This window comes from Perognathus longimembris, chromosome 17, assembly GCF_023159225.1.
Source record: "Perognathus longimembris pacificus isolate PPM17 chromosome 17, ASM2315922v1, whole genome shotgun sequence".
NCBI lineage: Eukaryota > Metazoa > Chordata > Mammalia > Rodentia > Heteromyidae > Perognathus > Perognathus longimembris.
In genome coordinates, this window is record NC_063177.1 from 24,190,006 (window position 1) to 24,204,165 (window position 14,160).

The window sequence follows — 14,160 nt, forward strand, 5'->3', positions numbered from 1 at the left end:
ATGTCGAGGTCAGCCTTGGAAAAAAAAACCGAGACTCCTATTAGAAAAAACAACCAAAGCAGAAAGATCTGGGGCATAGCTCAACTGGTAGAGTGCTTGCCTGTGAAGCTCTATAGTTTTACATTTGTTTGTTTGTTTATTTAGTAACATGGTTTTTCTATATAGCCCAAGCTGGCCTCAAATTTATAATCCACCTGTTTCAGCCTCCCTGATGAAATTACAGGCATGAATCACCATACCTAGCTTCTCTCTCTCTCTCTCTCTCTCTCTCTCTCTCTCTCTTTCTTTCTTTCTTTTCCTCCTCCTCCTGTTCCTCCTCGTCCTCCTTCTCCTTCTCCTTCTGTTGTCTTATTGTTATTATTTTTCTGGAACTGGGGCTTGAACTCAGGGCCTGGGCACTATCCCTGAACTTCTTTTGTTTTGCTCAATGCTATAATTCTACCACTTGAGCCACAGTATCACTTCTGGCTTTTTCTCAGTAGTTTGTTGGAGATAAGAGTCTCAAGGATTTTCCTGCCTGGGCTGGCTTTGAACCACGATCCTCAGATCTCAGTGTCTGAGTATCAGGTCCCAGCTTTATTTCTGATAACTGACTATGAGAGTTAGAAAAATAATGCTTGAGCTTGCCAATAAATGCAGCATATGCTCTTCTGTTGTGAAGCTATCATTTTTGGATGGAGATCTAGTCCATTCTGAGTTTGCACTGGTTCTCAGTGTAGCTCCTCCCTTCTCTCAGGGCTCTCCTATACCTGTGTTCTGACACCATCTTCTCCTTGTGCTGGTGCTCACACAGAAGATCATGATGAGGTTAGGGGATACACTTGCAACATGCTTTTAGCTAGTGTCTTTATGACTGTCCACGTTTTTATGAACGTCTCATAAGCCCCCAAACTGTCCCCAGGAAGAAGGAATGCTCATTCTCAATGGCAAAGGACTGGTGGACAGATTTGGGATGAGGAGTCAGTATGGATGGATGAGAAGATGGTGGTGTCTTGGTGGGATGCTCCCTGCAAGTCCTCCGCCTGGGCTCCATGGCACAGCTGTGCCTGCTGTAAGCCTGAGATCTTAGGAGCCACCTGAGGAGATTGCTCCTGGCATCTACATCCAGGAAGAGCTTCCAGCTGTGATCTCCCAACTGTGAAAAGATTTTTGCTGAAAGTCAAAAGACTTACACGTGTAGGTAGAGCTAGGATTTGAACCCAGTCTGTCAGGGCTCCAAACCGCTACCCGCGGTGGTTCCTGTCGTCCCAGGGTGGGGTGGGGGGCGGTGGATGTAGGAGGGACATGAGTGCTGAGTGCTTGAGAGGCTCTGGGAAAAGGTAGCAGTTCTTTGGCGGATTTCTATAGGAGCCGAAGTTCTAGCCCCGCCTCCAACGTTCCTCTACCCCACCCTCCCAATCCCCATGAGCCAATAGAGGCCCTAGAGACCATATCAAGTTCTATGGGCTCCCAGCTCCCCCTCACATCCCAGTGTCTGACCAGAAAGTGGGAGGCTCTGCCTTGGGAAGAATGGATAGACTTGGTAAGTGGGGTTCAGGGCAGGCTGGGGACTGGGATAAGGGCCTTTGTGGCCTACCTTGGACCAACCTGCCTATCAGCGTGGCAATCCCAGAGGAGAATTTGAGCTTTTGCTTAATGACCCATCTGTGTAATTACAAGTCCTCTCTTTTCTCCTTCCTGAGTATTTTTGAGGTTCACACCCTCATCACTCCGCCGACTGGGCTCCAATCTTTACCTTGTCTGGCCTGGACTTTGTCAGGCCTCTTCAGTAGTCCACTTGTGCTGGACAGAAGTAGGGAGAAGGAGACGCCTGTCCCTAATTGGCTCACTCGTAGGGCGGCCTTTTCCCAATTGATCGGCTCTAGCAGGGGGACCCTCTTCTGCTTGGACCTGCCCATCAGGAAGCATTTCATAGTCACACAGGGAGGCTCACACACTGCACCAGCGATCACTTTGAGGAAAGAAATGTCACTTAGAAAGCAAAGACAACCGATCAGGACAATCCGTGTTTATTAACTGCCTACACGGAGATCAAGTTTCCTCCTTGGCAATCTACAGGTTCTTGATGGCTTTCCAGCCCGCCTCCTCCTCCCACTCCCCCTCCACAAGCCCGAGGCCGGGGCACTGTACACACACTGTCTTCCCACAACCCTTGAGGTAGGCACTGCTTTCCCCATTCTACAGATGACCAACAAGAGCTGGGCAGACTCCAGGAGACCTGCCAGGATTCCTTATAGTTACGAAGTTACAAGAATCCGGGAAAAGTTGGGCTCAGCCTCTCTTGGAGTGGGGGTGGAGGTGGGGGAGAAAGGGAGGCGTTCCATCACCCCCCCTCCACACTGTCCATCAGGTACCTGCCGCCATCAGGGCGCCCAGGCCCTCCCCTGGGGGACAGCGGACCCGCACTGACCGCTTCCCGGCCCGCAGGTGTGAAGACCCCCTTGTGGAAGAAGGAACTGGGGGAGACCGTGGCCAGGAAGGCGGAGCGCGAGGAAGACCTGGAGCGTTCGGGGGAGGAAGAAGAGGAGGAGGAGGAGGAGGAAGATGAGGAGGATGAGGAGGAGCCGAGGCCAGGCGCGCCGGGCGCCGCGCAGGACGAGGCGGGGGCGCGCGAGGCCCGCGAGCGCAGCTCGGTGTCCTACTGCCCTCTGCGCCAGGAGCCCAGCACGCAGCAGGCGGCGCTGCTGCGGCGCGCCGACCTCGGCTTCTGGAGCTGGCTCAGCCCCTGGGCGCTGCTCGCCAGCCTGGCGGCCCCCGCCGACAGGTGAGGGGGAGGGTCCTCCTTCCCTCCCCTCCCCACCTCCGGAGGGATGGACGCCGGGGCACTGAGCACTCCGGGCCCCCGCCGGCAGGAAGCGGAGCCCCCCGGAGGAGCCGTGCGTGCTGGAGACCCGGCGGGGGCGGCCGCGCCACGGGGGCTGCGCGCGCTGCGAGATCCTGTTTTGCAAGAAATGCCAGGGTCTGCACTGCCATCCGGCCTACATAGCCCACTCTGTCCTGGAGCACCCAGATCTGGGTAAGGTGGAGACCCCGTCTCCCCTTTCCCTCCCGCGCGGGAGGGGGGAGGTACCCCAGTCTCGACCTTTGTGCCTTCCATTCTTGCCTGATACCCAAGTCTCCCCGAACTGCTTTCTCCACTTCCCCTGACATGGAGCACGTTCCCCCTTTCTCGGGAGCGAGCGCCCTCCCTCCGGCGGCAAGGGTGTGGGTGCCCACCTGTCATCTAGCAGAGCCCCGCATGATTGGGAACCCCGTTTCTGTCATTGCGTCACCTCCTGCGAGGACTCTCAGTACCTACCGCTCACCTGAGCCGCGTCCCCAGCCCAAGCTCACCTGCGTCTCTTTCAGGTCCTCCGGGCAGAAGTAAACCCTCCCGGGCGCCCTCCTTACTCTGAGAAACTCCCCACTTCCCTCACCCAATAAAGCCTTGAATCAAAGTGTCAGTGCACTGAGGTGAGTAATGAACAGGGCGCCCTCCCGTGGGTCCAACTTAGAGAAATGAGAGGGCCTGCAGGAAGCTTTCAGGACAAGGAATCTGTCTCCAAGTATTAAGTCAGAGGCCACCCTTTTTTGCTGTGCTGAGAAGAAAAGAAGGCATAGGGCCAGTATGGGGGGGGGGAGTGGAGGGAGGGGGCTGAAGGCAGGACCCCTGCCAGACCTTTCTCCCTTCTCTGGAAGCCAGGCTTGCTGAGGTCACTGTGTATGTTCACATGAGGCTTGGCAGGTGCGGTGGGGTGGAGAAGGCCGAAGACCCAGATGCTAAAATAAATGCAGAGACTGGCTGAGGCAGAAGACAGAGGCTGGGGAACTGATTCCTTCTCCAGGAATCCTAGCTATTCCTGGCCCCACAGCAGCAGTAGTGGGAATGCTCTGTGTGTGGCCTGGAGAGTGAGTTCCCGCCCCCCCCCCCCCAAAGCCTGGAGGCAGCTGCATTCCCCAGGCCTGGGGCAGGCAGACTTCAGACTTTTCTGACATCTCCTGGTTCCTCAGGTTCTCCATCTGGCCTCGGGGTGGCGGGGGGCGGGGGGGAGGGCAGTGCAGAAGGGGTGAAGATATTTTGTGTGTGTGTGTGTGTGTGTGTGTGTGTGTGTGTGTGTGTATGTGTATGTACCCACTCACTCAAGAACTGAGCCACAGGCCCTAAGGAGGCAGGGCAGTCTTGTAAAATACTCCTCACCCCTCTGTGAAGTTTTGGCAGCCTCCCTCGCTGGATTCCAGCAGTATTGCCTCCTCGAAGGAACTTCACCTTCAACAGAAGAAACACAATTCCCAAGGCCGAGGGAGGAGAGAAGCCTCTGGGGAAAGGGACTCTTTTGGTTTCTCCTGAGACACCAGGCTCTCCAGGGAACACATGTGTTCTGCTAACTTCCCACTGTTGCCTCCAGAGAGGCTGAGGCTTCTTAGATAGGCTCTGCCCCTAGGGCAGGGTTGGGCAGGAAGGCACCAGTGGTTCATTTGGGGTGAAGTGCCATCAGAACAGGGCACCCCCTGAGTTGGCATTCCAGCAGCCCATCCAAGGCAGTTCGGTGGCCCAGCGGCCTGAGGTGGTCACTTGCAGCTTAGCTTGGTCAAGGAGCCAATAGCTGTCATCTCTGAAGAAGATGATGGAGCCATCAGGCCTGGGTAGAGCACCGCTCACCTCCTCAGGGACTCCACCCCAGTCCTGCAGGCTGCGAGGGTAGTAGGGCTCCACTTGCAGCCCCCCTCGGGCCAGCACATAGTAGCGGGCACCTTTGAAGAGGACGAGGCGTCGCAGAGGTGGGAAGAAGAGGGCTGCATCGGGGTGGCGGGGCAGGCCCCCTCTTCGGCACAGCTGTGAAGACTTCCATACTGGCTGGGACCCCTGGAATCTCCAGCATCGACTCCCTGTTCAGCATTGGGAGAGCCAGGGTGAGCCGAGGCTCTCACCCACTGGTCCTCCACCTCTGCTCCCCTCAAGATGGAGCACAAGGTTGTTAGCACTGGGGACTACACTAGGAATTGGTTTTGGATAGCCAGGAAGAGATTGTCGTGGTCTAGACACCCGGTAGGTGTCAGCAGAGGACAGAGCACAAGGAACAATCTTACTTCCACAGTGCCACTTTAGCTTTTTCTAAGTAGTTTATTGGAGATAAGAGTCTTATGGATTTTCCTACCCAGGCTGCCTTTGAACCACGATCCTCAGTTCTCAGCCTCCTGAGTAGCTAGAATTACAGGCATGAACCACAGGTGCCCAACTTTTTATCCTCTTTCCCAATAAACCTGAAGTATCATCACTCTCCAAGAAATGCAAGCTCCAAAAGTTACTGACATCCCCGTTCTCACACAGCCCTTGCAGAATTCCAAGAACGACTCACTCTGCTGAATTTCAGAGCTCAAGAGCATCTTTGATTTCCCTCTAGACTCTTCTCAGAATGCTGCTGGGAACAAGCAGGACACCCACTCCATCACCGAAGGGCATCCATTCCCTCGGTCACAGGTTCTCCTGGTGAGAAGAGGCCCCACCAGGGCCTCACTCTCTGGACTCCCCTCTTTCAATCTTGGGCAGACCCTTCCCCCATTCTCAATTTTCTCAGCTTCCCCAGGGCTAGTACCTTTGAAGAAGTAGAAGTCACCATTGTCCAGTGACACTGCAGCAGCTTCAATGTTGGGGGGCAGCCCAGCCCACCTTTCCTGTAGTGGGCGGGGCTCTGAGACATTGCCATCAACAGCTACCTCCCAGAAGTGGCTCCCTTTAAAGATGTACAGTCGCTGTTGCCCATCTGCCCAGGGATAAGAGAGACGTGAGAAAGGGCTATCAGCCTTCTACCATCTTTCCAGGAAGGCACTGTCCTAGACGCTAGTTTCTAGGTCCCACAGCAGAAGGTGGGGCATGCACAGGCGCAGGGAAGGAAGTGGGCAGGAGAGAGCAGTGCTTTGCTTCTGAGAGCCTGGGATGTGGCTTGTATGTGGCTTGGGATTTCTAGACAGTAGAACCTACTCCTGGCCTTGTGCTCCAGCCCTGGGGAGCCCTGGGGTTGTGGAAGAGGAGGTGAGTGAGAAGGCAGGCCCAGGTGGGACCATCTTACCTATAGTGATGGCATCAAAGGAATAGTGGCAATATTTAGGACCCCGTGTTTCAGGGCGCCTGTCCTGGGAGTTGTGTGGGTTCCAGGCCTCAAAGTCAGTGAATAGTTTTCCAGGGAGCTGCATGGCCACTGAGCGCCCCAGGGGCTTCCCTTTAAGGGCAAAGAGAGAAGAGGGAAGGGGATTTGAAATGGGGGTATATTGAATGCTCAGGACTCCCCCCCCCACTCCTGTCATGATGATTTCACGTGAAGGGTGGGCAAGATGAAAGAGGGCAGGCAAGAGCTGCTCTGGTTGTTGATGCCGTCCATAGAGCATTAAACCCTACAGCTTGGGAAAGAGGGACTTACTGAGGTATAATTGAAGCAAAGATTTGGGGCTAAGGGTTGGGGGAGGTGGAGGGGTTCTTTCCTGAGTTCTGGGCAACACAAGTGGCTCCAGGGCAGGGTTCAGGTCCCCCGCCTGCTAACTACTGTTGTAATCGCAATCATTTCAACACTGTGCTCCACTTCTGAAGGGCTGCCAACAAGCTTATAATCGGGCACCAGCTCCTGAATCCTGCCTGGTTTACAATTTCCAAGTTGTGATCTTGGCCAACTCACCCAACTCTCACTGGGCCCCCTTTTCCTCAGCTGTGAACAAAGATACTGGGGGCATGCTGCATGCTTAAGTGCCTGGCCTATGATAGATTTCTTACTGTTACTCTGAGTGAACTTCCCAGTCTTGGCACTTGCTAGTACAATAGCAATGTGCGGTGTGGGATAAGCAGAGTCCCAATTAATGATCTCTCTTCACAGATGGTAAAATTGCTCTTGGAGAACAGGCTTCGGCTCGAGTGACCTGCGCCTCTCGGGGTTTGAAGTGGGGAGACAGCTTGGTAGAGAGCAAGCTTGGCTTGGGGGCAGGGAGGATGAGAGACAGGTGGGCTGGATTGGATCCAGGATAGGGCTGCGACCCCATGTGAGAGGCAGAATTCAGAACTGAAATGCAAGGAGTGGGGGTTGGGGTACCGGAACTGGTGTGCAGGGACCCATGGAGAGTTGGGGGTGGGTGGGAGTGTCTTGTCCTGAGGGGAGCAGGAGCCTGAAGATCTCAGGATTGGTGTCACCATGGAGACCAGGTGATGGGTGAGCTCAGGATGGGAGAATCCAGGAGGCGGGATGGGGGGAGGAGACAGGGGTAGCATGTGTGGGGTGCAGGGGCGGGAAGGGGTGCTCACCATACAGATTCTGCACTGCCAGCACGTCGTCCCAGCTGAGCAGCGCATCTCGGCCCAGCCTCTTGTAGTAGGGCGCCATGAGGGCGCGGGGCGCAGGTGAGTGGGTGAGGCCCAGCGTGTGGCCGATCTCGTGCGCCAGCACCACGAACAGGTTGCGCCCCCGGCGGCGGCTCAGGGACCAGCGCTCGTCTCCATCGAAGTGCGCTTCCCCGCGGCGGGGCAGGAAGGCGTGCGCCAGAGCGCCCCCTGCGGGCGGCGCGGGGAGTGTCAGCCCGAGCCCCGCCGGCCACTCCCGCCCCCGGCTCCCTCCTTCCCAGCCAAGCGCCATCAGGCTAGGGATCCCTTTCTAGTTCAGTCGGGTCAAGCCTGAGTGGAGATGGGAGCAGATGACTAAGCTGTGGGGTATGGAGCCATCTAAGAGGCAGCAAGGGGAAGGATCCGTCAGGCCAGACCCCCTGCGAACTTGGACAGGCAGCTTGACCTCCCCAGCTCAGCTTTCTGCGCTAAAAGGTGTTGTTAAGAAGGCTCAGGTGGGTGTGCCTGGGTGTGCCACATTTGATGCTTGCCCGCATTACTTTACAGAAGATCTAGGGGGAGGAATAGTGGCTGCTCCTAGGAGGAGCATCCTAAGGCATTCTGTTCTGCTTCTGAGCCTGGGTGCTTGGTGTGTCAGGATTCATCTTAAACTTAGGATAGGATGCACTTTTGTGTGTGTGTGTGTGTGTGTGTGTGTGTGTGTGTCCCTTCTCTCCCTCCCATCTTTCTTCCCTCCCTCCCATTCTTTCTGATGGGGTTTTGCTATGTAGCTCAGGCTAGCCTGGAACTCATGATCCTCCTGCTTCTGCCTCCTGAGTACTAGGATCACAAGTGTACACAATCAAGCCCAGCTCATACATGCGCTTGTGTGTGTATGTATTTTTGTTTGTTTTGTGTAATTCCCGGGGGCTTGAATTCAGGGCCTGGGCGCTGTTTCTCAGCTTTTTTTGTTCAAGGCCAGTGGTTGAGCCACAGCTCCATTTCCGACTTTTTGGTCTGTAATTGGAGATAAGAGTCTCATGGACCTTCCTGTCCAGGCTGACTTCAAACCACATTCCTCACATCTCAGCCTTCTCAGTAGCTAGGATTATAGACATAAGCTACCAGTGCCCAGATGTACTGGGGTTTGAACATGGAACCTCACACTTACTAGCCAGTTCTACCACTTGAACCACACGCCCAACACATGCATGAATTTTCTTGCAGTCCTACAATCCCTCTGCTAGGGCTGCTCTGGAGTCTCCATCTCCTTGCTCATCATAGGAGTGAGCACAGTGAGTGGGGCTGATCATTGATTCTCACGTTTTCCAAGGGGACATAGAACATGTTACATATATGGTTTCCAAGGTCCCTCCTCTCACTATTCACTTTCCCCAAGAGTATGTGACCCTGACACATGGGTCAGAAAACTGCACTGCTAATGTTGGCCTACAAGCTAGCCAAGGGTTGTCCTAGCTTCCTTGAAGCCCAGCCAAGCTGTGATCAACAAAGGTCAGGGGCCTGTGGTTAAAGGCAAGCCTCCTGGTGGGCGTGGAGAGCTGGCCAAGGGCTGGAGGAATATAAGCCTGCTGTTTAGAATATGCCTCAAGCTGCTTCCAGCCAAGTTCACTAGTTCACCTTTCCCTGTGAGGTGGTGGGCAGGTTTGACTAAAGTGAAAGAGATAAAGCATTTATCCCCAGAGAGTCGCTCATTAAATCTAAACAACTGATCAAACACTAATGCTGCCTTAGTAGTGCATTCTGTTATGAAAGTAAGTCACCTACAAGCACACATCTGCGCTACATATCTGTGCTGGCAAACCCCAGATTTCTCCCTATCTTGACCTGGCGGCTCTGAGCAGGACCTGAAGGGAAGGGGCTGTGCTGCATATGGGCTTGTTGGAAAACAGGATAGTGCAGGAGAGGTGAGAACCAACTTTCCAGGTAACACAAGACGGAAGTCTCCACCCTGATGGGTTCATCAGGTTTCCCTTCCTCATCAGGAAACAGATGGCAAATATCCCTTATTCAGGGTCTGAAAGGCAACGTTGGGTGGAATGGGAGAAGAACAGCTCATATTGCAGCCAGAAGCCTTTAAACCAGGGACAAATAGAACTTAGCTGTGGGTCTATGAAACACTCTGTAGCTGTCAGGGTAGGGGTAGGATAATGGTAGCGCTGAATCTCTCTGTGTGTGTGTGTGTGTGTGTGTGTGTGTGTGTGTGTGTGTGTGCACGTACGCCAATACTAGGATTTGAACTCAAGGTCTGGGGTACTGTCCCTTACCTTTTTTTTTTTGCTTGAGTTAATGCTCTACCACTTGAGTCACAGCTCCACTTGAAGGTTTTTGGTTAATTGGAAATCAGAGTTTCATGGACTTTCCTGCTCAGGCTGGCTTTGAACTGTGATCCTCAAATCTTAGCCTTCTGAGTAGCTAGGATTACAGGCATGAGCCACAAGCACCTGGCCAGCCTCTAGATTTTTTTTTTTAAGGCTCTTCTCTGGAGCGTAAGAGAAGCAGAAGAGAAGAGAAGCCTGCTAGAAGCAGGGAATAGATAAAGGGACTTCAAAACATCCTCCTGGAATAAGACATGCTCTTTGGAGTTTGCAAAGCACTTTCCAAACAGAGGCTCATCTGACAACCCTTCAAACAGGTAGTACCTTATGGGGCAGGGAGCATCGTTCCCACATTACAGGGAAGGAGACTGAGGAGGAGGTACAGCTTAGCCATAGACTTGGGGAGAGTGTACAATGCATTGTCACCCCCCCACACACACACACACTGCCTCTCCTAGTCAGGTTCCACTCCTATTGTGCTGTGCACAGCAGCTTTGTGTCAGCACCTGGGCCATCGAAGGCGTTGCTCAGTCCATCATTGTGGTCCCCTTGGAAGAAGGTGAGGCGGATGTCAGCGGGGCCCGTGGCTGGGGCCTCCCAGAACTCCAGTCCTGAGACGTTGCTCCATAACTGGAAGGCAGCATGCACGGCCCCTCTCACGGCGGGCTCAGGCAGCTGCTCAGGCCAGTTCACCAGGCGGTAGGAGAGGTGCTGCTTGTACCATTTGTGACCTGCCACCCAGAAAGGCCACATCAGCCACACCTGCTGCTGAGCCTGGGGCAGGTTCCCCTGGGCTCAGCAGGATGGGGAGTCAGCTTTGCCCCTTGGGGCCTCTGACCTGAGGAGGAAGACACAGCCTTTGCCCTGGACGGCCTCCATTTGACCCAGGTAACAGGCCACTGCCCAGGGGAGCACTCATACCAGGAGGACTACCCTTGCCCTGCAAAGTCCCCAGCCTAGTGATTTGACCTGGGGAGGATCCAGCCTGAGGAAGAGATGTCGCCTCTACCCAGGAGAAGCCCCTCACCCTAAGGACTTGGCATGAACTGAGCCAGAAACCAAACCTCTTGCTGGCAGCCAATGCCAGCTGCTGCCTCAGAGTTGGGGAACAAACAGTGGGGCCAGGGCACTGAGATCACAGCTAGGACAGTCCTAGGAGATCCCTCCACCCCCTCACAACCTCTGCCACCTCCCAGAGGCTCCATCTTGCCCTTGCCAGGGCCTCTGGGCCTACAGCTGGCCAACAATTGAATGACCCATTTGGTTGAAGTGCATTCCCGACCCCTTACTCCCTCGGCTTCCTCAGGGGCTCTGAGAGAGCCCTGAGGTGAAGACAAACAACAAAGTGCGTGTGTTGTCATGACCCAACCACAACTTTTCCATCTCTTCTTAATCGTCTTTAAATCTCGATTCTTCGTTGGGAGCTGGCACTCTAGCTTCTGTGCCAGCCCTGGGTGGCAAAACTGGGTCTGTCTACTTGGCCACATACCCAGGAACAGGGCAGTTTAGAAAGTCTGGCTCCAAGTTTCTCATGGCCTACTTTTGTGACCCGGAGTGGAAGGCTCATAGCTCAAAGGCAGGACTCTTGGGCTCTGGGGAGGTGGTAGGGGAGGAAACTGGGGCTTGGGGACTTGGGGGGAGGGGCCTGTCCAGAGCCACGGAATGAGTGAATCGCTGAGCCAGGCCCTGACCTCCCAGTCCAGTGCTCCTTCCATTACACCACAGAGATAAGCAGACCCTTTGCTGGGACGCCAGGCTCATAAATCTGCCAGAACATCACTCGCAGCTTGGCTGAGAGTCTCCAGAAGGAAAGGAGGTCTTCAGGAGCACAGAAGCTGGGCTCATTTGCTCCCCTCCAGGGAGAGAGGAGGAGGGTGGGTGGGGGAGTCCTTTCTCCCACTCTTGAGCCAAGCGCCATTCAAGGCAATGCTGGGCTTGTTTGGCCTGGCACTCACCCAGCCTCTGCCTCCCAGCCAGTAAGCAACCCTTAGGGAGGGAGAGGGAAGGATTATGAGGAAAGGGGGAGATAGGGAGGGGAAGGCAAGGCCTGGGGTTCCCTGGCTCATTTTGTTCAACGAATACTCTTGCCAGTCACTGTGAGACTTGGATGGGCACAGAGCAGCCTATGGTGGGCTCCTCCACAGCCGGCTGTGGGTGAGTGGATTCCAGACTCCACCCTGGACCCAATCATTTCATCTTCCAGCCAAGCGGAAGAGGCTCCTTCTGCCCTTCTGCAGTTCAGGGCAGGAATAGGGAAGGTAGGTAAGTCTTCCGTTTTTAGGGAGCCAGTGAAAGTGAAAGGTCTCAGGGTAAAAGTCATCTGTGAAACTCATGTATGTATGTGGGTGTGGGGGATGTGGTGTGTATGGTGTGTGTGGTGTGTATGTGTGCATGGTGTGTGGTGGTTTAGAGAAGGACAAGGAGGATAGACAGGCACAGAAACAGAGAAAGATGACTGCTCTTCTTGGAAGGAGACAGGGTTGGGGGGTCACTGGTATGCCTGCCAGGAACTAAGGAAGTGCCCCGGTTGGGTGGGGGAAGCCTGAGCCTTTTCCCCTGCCCTCCCCTGCTACCCTTCTGGAAACACACACACACACACACACACACACACACACACACACACACACACACACACACACACTCCTCTCTGGGAGAAGGCTGGCGGCTTCAGGCTCCTATCCTCCATTCCTAACTGGGCAGGGCTGTTATTCCTGGAGGCAGCCCCCAGGCATCAGTCGCCTGTGGCCTTGACCACCACACCCTTGCTTTAAAGTCCTGAAGGGAAGAAGAAAGGAAAAGGAGCTGGGGAGGGGAAGAAGGCTAGGAATCTTTGCCTGGGAGGGACTTGGAGTCTTGACTTCCAGTAAGCAACTGACACTATGGGAAGAACATGAGTTTGAATCCTGCTTCCTCCACTTACATCAATGGTAGACTCTCTCCAGGCCTCAGTCTCCCTACCTGGAAAGTGAGGTTGTCTGGCTTATTCATGGTAATGTCTGAAGCTCCAATGGGATAGCAATATGAAGCTGCCTGGCATACGCTGGGCACTCTGTAAATATCTATTCACAACCACCCCACCAGCTCCATGAAGGAACAGAGGGGACTAAAAATCAGACCTGGAGGTAGAGAAATGAGGTTCCAAATCAGCAAATAAGGATACAGGATGAGCCAGGTGCTGGTGGCTCATGCCTGTAATCCTAGCTACTCAGAGGGCTGAGATCTGAGGATTGCAGTTCAAAACCAGCCTGGGCAGGAAAGTCCATGAGACTCTTATCTCCAATTAATCACCAGAAAATTGGAAGTGGTGCTGTGGCTCAAAGTGGTAGAGCACTAACCTTGAACAGAAAAACTCAGGGAGAGCACCCACGCCCTGAGTTCAAGCCCCATGACCAAACAAAAAAGAAGCAAAAAGAATGCTTCTTTCTGGGGATTCCCAGGTGGAGCATCAAGACGTTCTGAGATGTCCCCTAATTTTCACTCATTCTCACCAGCTTTTGAACTTGGTGCTCAGGGATGGCTCTTCTCTACAACCGGACAAGGCTAGCATCCTGTACAAGGGAGAATAGGGGAATGAATTGCAAGGAGCAGTGACATGGCCAGGGTCATACAATTGAAACTTGAACCAGGGCTTCCAGCTCCAGGGATGATGGTGTCTCTGTTCTACCAAAAGTTCCTGAGCTCACACCTCTCCTTTCCTTCCCTTCTCATTCTTGCCCTCTGCTGCCCCCCACAAAAACATGCCCAGAGATGCAGAACACGCTGGCAGGAACATTCTGACCCCTTTGCTGACACTTTGCTCTATCAGAAATGGGGTCGGTCTATACAAGTTATCTCTGGCAGCTGGATGTAGAAGCAGCTGCCCTCCAGCTGTGGGTAGTTTCTTTAAGGATGAGCAAAGACATGAATGCAAACAGGGCCTGTGCTCCCATTCAGAATGAACACTGCCAGTAAATGTAGTTAGCACAATTAAGAGCCCCAAAGCCCCAGAGTGCTCAGAGTAAAATTAATTATAGATGGGAACTGACTGAAATAAAAAAACTCCATCTTGTTAGCAACCTTGAAAATTGGAAAAATTGATTGAAGTCAAAGCAATCATCATACTAAAATTACACCCAGTAAAATGTCATTAAAAAAAACTGACAGAAGAATCAAAGCTTCATAAATACTACATCTGTATCATTTGGCCCTGGAATAGGAAGGAAGGAAGGAAGGAAGGAAGGAAGGAAGGAAGGAAGGAAGGAAGGAAGGAAGGAAGGAAGGAAGGAAGGAAGGAAGGAAAAGCAGAGGAGGCCGGATGCTAGTGGCTTATGCCTGTAATGAGAGCCACTCAGGAGGCTGAGATCTGAGGACTGCAGTTCAAAGCTAACCCCAGGAAGAAGAGTCTATGAGACTCGTATCTTCAGTTAACCAGCAAAAAGCTGGAAATGGAGGTAAGGCTCAAGTGATAGAATGCCAGCTTTGAGTGAAAAAGCCAAGAGAGAGTATAAGGTTCTGAGTTCCAGCCTCAGTTTTGGCATTGGTGCGTGTGTGTGTGCATGCAAACAC

At 53.6% G+C, this 14,160-nt stretch overlaps 2 protein-coding genes across 4 annotated transcripts in view; one reads left to right on the forward strand and one right to left on the reverse strand.

Annotated features, from left to right (window-relative positions):
- C17H17orf50 (chromosome 17 C17orf50 homolog) lies at positions 1 to 4,394 on the forward strand. Its single transcript, XM_048366118.1, has 4 exons — positions 1 to 8; positions 2,351 to 2,764; positions 2,853 to 3,016; positions 4,222 to 4,394. The coding sequence occupies exons 1-4, from the start codon at positions 1 to 3 to the stop codon at positions 4,392 to 4,394; spliced, it is 759 nt and encodes a 252-aa protein (XP_048222075.1).
- The window catches only part of Mmp28 (matrix metallopeptidase 28), a 27,398-nt gene continuing 17,302 nt past the window's right edge, over positions 4,065 to 14,160 (reverse strand). The window contains exons 4-8 of one of the 3 annotated variants that reach the window (XM_048366341.1): positions 10,122 to 10,346; positions 7,265 to 7,510; positions 6,048 to 6,197; positions 5,574 to 5,741; positions 4,065 to 4,866 (exon numbers count right to left, since the gene is read on the reverse strand). In XM_048366341.1, coding sequence (XP_048222298.1) covers positions 4,472 to 4,866; positions 5,574 to 5,741; positions 6,048 to 6,197; positions 7,265 to 7,510; positions 10,122 to 10,346 — 1,184 coding nt within the window. In that variant the 3' untranslated portion in view covers positions 4,065 to 4,471. Of the gene's footprint in view, positions 4,867 to 5,211; positions 5,400 to 5,573; positions 5,742 to 6,047; positions 6,198 to 7,264; positions 7,511 to 10,121; positions 10,347 to 14,160 lie in introns of those variants that run through there. The other 2 variants (XM_048366343.1, XM_048366342.1) reach the window with 2 other exon arrangements.